The 9,445-nt window shown below is 35.5% G+C and overlaps 1 protein-coding gene across 1 annotated transcript; it reads right to left on the reverse strand.

Annotated features, from left to right (window-relative positions):
• Nucleotides 1-2,031: 2,031 nt before the first annotated feature.
• LOC127091541 (uncharacterized) lies at nt 2,032-3,566 on the reverse strand. The gene has a single exon (XM_051030210.1). It carries the CDS (start codon nt 3,379-3,381, stop codon nt 2,107-2,109), a length of 1,275 nt encoding a protein of 424 aa, XP_050886167.1. The 5' UTR covers nt 3,382-3,566; the 3' UTR covers nt 2,032-2,106.
• Between the last annotated feature and the right edge of the window lie 5,879 nt (nt 3,567-9,445).

The following is a 9,445-nucleotide window of genomic DNA, read 5'->3' on the forward strand; positions in this document are numbered from 1 at the left end:
TTGAATATGAATTAAGGGTTGATATTAGTTGTAATTCAGATTCAATTTTATTTTGCATTTGAATTTCATTTTGGTGACTCTGATAGTTTAAATACCTAGCTTAGCTCATTTCGTAACAAAATCGAGTGTAACTGTTTTCATTATGAGTAGAAAATTTAGTTACATATTTCTCTCTCTCTCTCTCTCTCTCTCTCTCTCTCTCCTCCCCCCCCCCTCTCTCTCTCTCTCTCTCACACACACACACACACACACATACACACACACATCATCATCTTCTCCATCTTCAATCTTATGCACTAACACTCTCTTACCAAGGACTTAAGTTGGAACAACTGTTAAAGTAAAAGTAACATGATAAAATTAATCAAATCCTTTTGTGTAAGTTGATAAAGGAATAATGTATAGATTTTTGAGAAACTTGTTGGTGTCCTCTTTAACACTTATCTTCAACATTAAGAAATTGTAGACACTATGCAATTGGAAAGTATGGAGGCATCACCCTATACAACTGTACCACGGTTTCAGTTTTAGTTTAACAATTAACAAAAAGAGTTAAGAGTTGCAAGCATATAAAAGGCAAACCCTTGAATTCGAACTGTTGTATCAAAATGGAATTGAATGAAATCGTGAAAATCTATTAACCTATTCCCCTTGTTGGGCGAATGTGTGACTGAGTATTTTGTGCAATTTGTTTTTTGATTTAAATTTTGAAGGCTTAATACATGTTTTAGTTTCTTAATTTAATCTAATGTTCTGCTTTAACCGTTTAACTAAAAAACATTACAAGTTAGTCCATTAACTTCATTTATGTTATCCTATTTGATCTCTTTCGTCAAATTTTTGAGAAAAAACCTTAATTTCTGGTGACGTGGCGTGACATCAAGGTCATTGATACAAATCTGAGTCAGAATATATAGTTAAAAACCGATACACTGTTTAAATTGCGAGGATTTTGTTTTCGCAATTTAAATGGTGTATCAGTTTCTAACTAAATATGTTGATTCAAATTTGTATCAATGGACTTGCTAGCACGGCACGTCACTCGAACTTCGTGTTTTTTTTGTCAGAAATTGACAAGAAGAGATTTAATAGGGTAACAAAAGTGAAGTTAAAGGAATAACTTGTAACGTTTTTTATTTTTTAGTTAAGGGAATAAAACGGAATATTAAGTTAAATTGACATAAGAGATTTAATATGCCAATTTTGAAGTATTCTAATTTGTGTCTTGTTAACTTCATGACTATTGATGGTAAAGCTGGTTTGATCCGTTGGACATGCTCGTTTTATCTAAAATTTTCCGGGGTATATCAAGATTTTAGGTCCGCACCATCTAATATACATGTCCGACCCCGTCCCATTTTTTTTTGTAAAGATTTGCGGACGCATATGTTAACATAAATTTTTACAATTTTTACATTAAGAAAGTGCAGTTTCCACGGGTCCGTCTAACTCTCATTTTTTTCCACAAGCTCGACTAGCTCTCGTTTTTTCGGAACAAGTTAAAGTTTTAAGCACACGCCCTACCCAATGTCAATTTTGTCATATGTGCAGACTTTTGTAAGACTGGCCTAAACGGGACGGGAAATGGCAATTTGCCCACCTATTTAAGACATAAGTTAAGAAATCTAAAAAAAAAATTAATCATAAAATAATACAATATTTTGACTAGAAAGTTGAGAGCATAATTTTAAATATATATATATATATATATATATATATATATATATATATATATATATATATATATATATATATATATATATATATATATATATTTAATTTCTTAATTTGTGTCCTAGAGCACAAGTATATGAAAATTTAGAATGAGATTAATGTTCAAAATAGATACTCACTCAATATTGAAATGTGTTGATTTCAGTTTTGAATTGAATTGAGATATAACTAGTATGTATCACAAAATACATTATGCAAACCATGATGCGAACCTTTTCTTGCACAATATAGCCCTAAGATATAATAGATCATTGAGAGTACTTATAAAAAGAAATACATAGTACGGCATATTCCATAAACCTATAAACACAACTTACATCTCATAGAAGGAATATATAGAAAACCACACAAAATAGTTACATTACTACTTTACTACTTTACAAGACCTAAATTGAGGATACCCCATGAATTATTAGGCCAAGATTTCTCTTTTGCCTTCATCAACAAAACTCTAGTCCATGAAATCCAACCTTCCCAAGAAACCCTTTTATCCCAATGACATCCCCACTCAAGCAAAAGAGTCAATCCTCTCTCAGATTCTCTCTCACCCTCTTCAAATCTCCCCTTTGTCAAATAAACTTGACTCAACACCACATGTGGCTCTCCCACAAAAGGGTTTTTCTCAATACTCTTCACCAACAACTCCTCAATCTTCTCCATCCCTTCTTCACAACTCAATGCTTCCCAATACAAATCCCTTGCAACTATTTGATCCCCTGCATCCAAAACCTTTGAACATTTATCGAAAACCGGCGGCAAAACCAACTCAATGTCCTCATCTCTCTCACAATCAACAACATTAACTCTTCCTTCTCCTTCTCCAACTCCTACCCGTTTCTTCTCTTCCAAGAAAATCTCTTCCTCTCTCAAAATCAAATTATAAACAGCTCCCATTCTCGAAATCGAATTCAACCATAAACCCGGTTTACCATTTCCAGGCCAAACAGCACCAAAATTGTTCCCTTTAAACTCAAGCCTACCATCAAAATTCTCAAACAGCATATCCTGAAAACCAAAAAGCTGATCAGAAAAATCAGCCATAGTCATCATAACAAAAACCGCCACAACCCTCCTCGAAACATTCACATCTTCACCAGTTCTTATATGCTTCACTTTCACCCCATCAACAGGAACAAGACCCTGCAGTTTCTTCCTCCATCTTTCATCCCCATTAAAAATCCCCTTCTCCTTTGCATCCTTCAAAGACAATTCTGATTTTTCAAGATCATCACAGAGCTCCTTATCAGTGTAATGAAAAAGAAGATCATCGTGAATAAGAGTTTGTCTAGGAACAACACAAAACAAATGAATCAAACGCTCAGCTTCTACGCCTACGTGTTCGCGAACTATTTCGCGAGAGGTTGAAGGGTCGAAGATGGCGAGGTTGACGTAGGAATTGGAGTATGCTGAGTGGAAGAGTCCACAGAGGGAGACGGGGTATGGGGATTTCCAAAGGTGGAGGATTCGGAAAATGTCGACAAGGTGTTCGAGGAAAGTACCGTGTTTGTGCCAACATTCTGATGCACCACGGGAATGGAGGATGGTTATTAAGGATGGGAGATTGGTGTTGATGGAACTGAGTTCGTTACGGATGAAGGGTTTAGCTGAGGTTAAGAGGGTTTCGAGGTATTCACTTGAAGTTGACATGGTGTGGTGTGAAATGAAAGATGAATAATGTTGGAGGAGAAAAGTGGAATATAATGGGGACAAATTGTGGCGGTTCCGTGTTTGTGTTGTGTTGTTGAGAAGACACAAACATGGTGACAACGGATCCAAGTGGGTGATGAGAAGTCAGTGAAAGTGAAAGTGAGAGAGATGACTTAGGGTTCGTTTGAATGAGTTTTAGATTTAAGTTTTTAAAAACCATTTTGGAAATTAAGTTTTTAAAAAAAGTTTTGAGGAAAAAACATGTTTGGTAATCTAATTTTTAAAAATTGTTTTAAAGTTGAACATAGTTACAAATTTGCCATTGATGAATATAATACCATTTTTTCTTGTTTTGTCCTCTTCCTAATTTCCAAAACTAAAAATCAAAAAATCAAAACCTCTAAAACCTATTTTAGATTTTTAGTTTTAAAAACTCACAAATAGAAAATAATTTTGAGAAATAGTTTTATAAAATTAGACTACCAAACAAATTTTATAATTTTTAATTTTTAAAAACTAAAAAATAGTTTTTCAAAACCATATCAAACAGACCCTTATTTTCTCCATTTCAAAATTTGTCTTCAAAATGACTCTCATTTGTTTTAAAATAACTTTCATTTTTACTTTTTAATGTATCATTAATTATTATTTTTTTAATTAAATCTTTTAACTGTTTATACTATTTTTAATATATTAATAGGACTAATTTAATAAAAGTTTAATATTTTATGAGAATATTATTGCGTTTCTTTAAAAAAAATTAACATAATTATTTTGAAACGGAAGTAGTAGAATAGAGAAGTTAGTCAAATTAATGACATAATAAGCTCGTTAGACATGGTGGAAGAAAGCCTAGACATGGTGGAAGAAAGCCTGAAAGTAATACTGCTATTACTTTATTTTATTTTTTAATGTATGGTTGTATTTGATTAGTGCACGCAAAATAAATTAGTAAAAAAATAAAATTTTGGTTGACACTTTATGTTTTTAATATCGAAGAGGGTGCAAAGGTTTATGTATAATAATGTTGTGTTATTTAAATAATAAATATGACTTTTAAGATTATTGTCCACCTAGTCATATAATGGACAATTAAATTCTTATTTTCAATGGAGATGTGAGTCAAAAATGATTTTAACTTTCTTCTTATCCAAGATATATCTTATTCCACGTTTTTTCCCGTATGGGTGAGGGAGGACTCAAGGGCGAGGCAATGCCTCCTCTTGGGCGACGTTTTGTCGTCGCCTCTCTTAGCGTGGTCCCAAGGCATCACCCTAGGCATGGACTTTTTCAATATAACACTACATAGTCCCTTAGTTATGAGGCTTTCGGAAGAAGGCGAAGTGTTTTTCACATGCAACCAATGGGAGTATCCCGAAAACAGACAGTTACACAGGCTTATAGAGCTTACCTAAGAGAGGAAGACATCCTAGTCAGTCAACTATACTTTTTTCGATACGTTGAAGTAGGTGGAGAAATTCATGAGACATCGTTTGAGGCATTCAAGATTGCCAACATGTTGATGACTCCCCTCAATGGAAAGGTATCTGGAAAACCCGAGCTTCTGATGTCCTCCCTGAAGGACGCTCAGACTGTGATAAAGTCAGGTCATCTAGAAGGTTGGGCACGAGTCTTGGAGTTGCCCACCAACAAAAACAGGTCAGGCCTGGGATACCATTCAAGGTAGATAGCTCAACAGAAGTCGTCCACAGCAGAAGGCAAACATGTTCTCCCTCTTCCGGAGAAATCCGTTAGCGCCAGACATCTTTTTCAAGTGAAAATTGTTATGGTGAATGACGAGATCAACACCCCTAAGCTGATTGCTTCGTACACAAGAAAGTAGTGGGCCAAACCCTCAACAATTGGACAACAGTAGACTTGCCCGAAGTCACTTTCGGTCAAACGTAATTTTCTGTTTTTAAATTTCAAATCCTTATGCCCGTGCCCAAGGCATAACGGAGCTTGTAGGACCCCAGTTGTTTTCATCTTTATTTAATATGAAATAAAAAGAAACATTTCGCATTCAATCACGCTCCATGTCTTTCTTTGTATGTTTTTCAAAAAAATGGCAATGTTTCATATTTTGTCTTTCTTGTCCAATCATTCTAAAATAAAGCATGAATCATCATTCATGCAGACCCAACTCGGATTTCGTTGGCAATGGTACTTCTATGGCCAATTATGACTTCGAAAATCCAATCTACCAAGCTGAGGAAGATTGTGACGAAGATTGTGAACTCCTAGAGGAGTTAGCTAGATTGCTGCAGCAGGAATCAAAAGTCATTCAACCGTACCAGGAATCGTTAGAGATCATCGACCTTGGGTCTGAGGACTGCAAGAAAAGAGATCAGAATAGGCGTCTGTAAGACCCCAATTTTGTCCCTAAGATCCCTCATGGCATCATATCATATCATTGCATTGCCTCAAGGATCATTGGACACCCTGCTTCCTTCCCTGTGGGAGGGTCATCCTTTTGAGAGTGGTTCTTGATCACCAAGCATTCATTGCATTTGTATATCATTGCTTTTCTTTTTATCACTAACCAAAAGTACAAAAATATGTCATCTAACCTTTGTCTTGCAGATGAAGCAATAACAGGTCAAAGCAATCAAAGACATTCATTGAGCAATAGATGGTGGTCATTCTTGAGATTTGGACCCCACAATCATTCACAAGAGTTCATATGAGCTATGATGATATTTTGAAGCAAAATCCCAAGTGGTAGAGGCTTGAATTTCATCAGAACATTTCCCAGTCAACTGAAGACCTAGAAAGTCAACTGCAAAGTCAACTGTGGATTTGGAGGTGGGAAGTGATTAGAAATACCTCATTCATGTTCAAACAAGTCTCATTTGACATTTCAAACACTCACATTGAAGAATTTGAGGTCCAGTCAAAAATTTCCAAAAATAGCAAGTGACCTATAATTTGAACTTTCCAAAAATGGAAAGATTTTGGACCAACTTCAACTCAATATTACATCATCAAGAAAGCTTCAAATGAAATTTTGTTGAACATGAAAGTTGTAGATCTTTCTCTCTCATTTCCAAAAAGTCCAAGATCATCAATTTCTCATGTGTGGTTAAAGAGATATGATCAAAACATGGCAAAGTGTGCATGGGACTTCAAATGAGCATAACTTTTCAACCAAAGCTCCAAAATGAGTGGTTCTTTTTACAATATTCCCCTCTTGACCTCTAATTTCCAAATCATGCATCACATTACATGAATTGTCATCACATAATCATTTGTTAATCCATGGTTTTTTTGGAGGGAAATTACAAAATTCAAAATTTGTGCATGGTATGAGATTTTTATCATTGCCATTGGATTTAAAAGAAAATTTTAAGAGACTTTGATGAGGAAGAGAGCACTGTTCACGTGCCATTGCTTCATGCACATGCAAAATTTGGATTTTGGAAATTTACCTTATTTCACTTAACCAAACTAATTAGGGATTAACCAAGTGATTAGCATAGCATATAAATACTTAAATCCTAACAGAATTGGGGAGGATTAATCACTTTTCACATTTTCTAGATCTCAATTTCTCTCTCACTTGAAAATTTTCTCTCACTCATAACTCAATTTTCTTCCAAATATCATGGCATTTTAACTTCATATTCGTGTTCCTGAGCTTGGATTTGGTAGAGGTCAAGGTTTGTTGTGCTGAATTCGTGGAAGAAAAGTGCAGTTCATGTTCATGAAGATGCAAATGGAGCTTCTGTTTTGAGCAAGATCTAGGTCCAGTCAAGCCTCAAATACTTCATCAATCTTCATTTCAAGCACTGTGGAGTAGATTTGAACCATTACAAGCTGCAGATCATGTGAAATCAGAGGTTCTGCACTTCAAGAGGTACCTAAGTTGCTTTAAGTTCATTTGGACTTTGCTTTTGCTTGGTTGCTTAACCACTTAGGTATGATTTCTCATCTTCATGTAGTCTGGAAGACCTACTGTTATTGGTAGGCACCTGTCTGAAGTCCTCCTTAAGAGGCAATGCTTGTGATTGTTTAACTTTTGTGCCAAGCAGGAAAAGTCCTCTTATGAGGCAATTGGTAGATAAAAGAGATGTGTAATCCATCTCCTGCTACTCAGTGTGTCATTCACCTTGCTCACACCATGTGTTGATGCATGGTGAATAATAACCCAAGATCTTATAGAGTCTACTTGTGGAGAAGAGTTCCAACTTTCTGAACTCCCACACCTTCCATTGATCAAAGCTCTCCCTGACCAGGGATAAGAGCTATGAGGCACACCCCTCATTTCCATTTCATCTGCTTCACCCTAACTCTCAATGTTAGGGTTAAGAGCTCAAAATACCTCATTCCAGTTGGCTGTAAAGCCTAACCTTGCTTGAGCCTAATTGATTGTATATAGTGTGTGCTAATTGACTTGTTGGTTTGCTTACTTGATTCATCTGTGCATATTTGCTTGAGTGTGCCTTTGTGCATTTGTCATCATTACTTGTATATCATTTCATAAACATTGTTCATAACTTTGCTTTGTAGCATTTTGTTTTGTCCATGGAGGAGGCAAGCATAAGTCCATTAATTGGCAGTTGTTCCTATGATATGGTAGGAGACTAGTATAAGTCCATTGATTGGCATCTGGTATCCATGTTTCATTTTGTTTTGTGAGACTAGTATAAGTCCATTGATTGGCATCTGGTATCATGTTTTCTTTGTTTTGGGAGACTAGTATAAGTCCATTGATTGGCATCTGGTATCCATGTTTCATTTTGCTTTAGGAGATTGGTATAAGTCCATTGATTGGCATCCGGTATCCATTTTGTTTTAGGAGATTGGTATAAGCCCATTGATTGGCATACGGTATCCATCTACTTTGCTCATCTGTTATTTGCTTGTTGCCTATTCCAAAGGAATCACTTGAATCATCTACATATGATCTCAAGAGGTGAACATCTAAGAAGTTTTACTTCCTCACCCTCCCACCTTTTATTTCTTTAAACCTCCATGTGCATGTTAATCCAAAACCTAGAAACTATTGTGCGAACATTTTCATCTCTTTTCAAATTAGAAACCTAGGCTTTAGGCCTCTGATTTTTCAAACTTCATTTTCATGATACTTCTTTTGAATTGAATTCTAATCATACTTTGACCATATTTTGTGAATAATTCTAATTGGTTAATTTCACTCATTCAATTGTTTTGTGGCTTTGTCCATTCTTGATAAGTTTTCATACATTAGCCATAGGTTTGATTTATCCTAGTTGGTTGATGTTAATCTCACCTTTTGTCCTTAGTGATTGAATTGTAAGACTTCCTTGCTTATTATAGGGTTAACCCCTCACTAGCAAGTTGAAGCTTTTCTCACATGGTGGACTTGTTGTTTGTATAAGGTTGAGTTTTCTCCCGTGGATAACGAAAGACCTTAGGGCTTTTTTTTAAAAATGAATCCACTCATATTTTGGAAATCTTTTAGCCGAACTACGGCGTTTTGATCCTTACCTTCCATGGAAAGGTACGTAGGCAACGGGTTCATCCGTTCAAACACAAAAATAATAAATTGTATATTCTTTCTCCCATCCCTTCAATCATGTTTGCACAATAAATATTTCATAAACAAATAACATTTCGTACAACAAGTTGTGAAAAAGGCTCCCTAGGAGTACCTAGGACGTTTTGGGTGCCTAACACCTTCCCATTGCGTAATTAACCCCTTACCCAGATCTCTGATCTTTTCATTAGTTTTCTATGTGTAAAACTTCTTAGGCTTTTGTTCGCTTTTTAGCCATTCCTTTGGATAAATAAAAGTGCGGTGGCGACTCGATTCTTTGTATGCTTTGCTTTTGATTTAATCAATAAATCATAAAGTGACGAATACACCGCTACAGAAAAGTGGCGACTCTGCTGGGGATCAAATATCCTTGGTGGTTTTGCCTACTTTTCACACTTGTTGTATGATATTGTTTATTTGTTATATGACATATTTTTGTACAATTTGGGATTACTGTATTGATTGTAATGATTGAATTGCTTGATATACAATTGCTTGTTTGCTTGGTGATCTCTGTGAGATGGGTTCTATACCCGAACTCGAGTG

Source organism: Lathyrus oleraceus, chromosome 6, assembly GCF_024323335.1.
Source record: "Lathyrus oleraceus cultivar Zhongwan6 chromosome 6, CAAS_Psat_ZW6_1.0, whole genome shotgun sequence".
Taxonomy (NCBI): Eukaryota; Viridiplantae; Streptophyta; class Magnoliopsida; order Fabales; family Fabaceae; genus Lathyrus; species Lathyrus oleraceus.

Excerpts from the sequence above, each read along its gene's own strand:
- LOC127091541 (XM_051030210.1), bottom strand. The coding sequence starts at position 3,381 with ATGTCAACTTCAAGTGAATACCTCGAAACCCTCTTAACCTCAGCTAAA.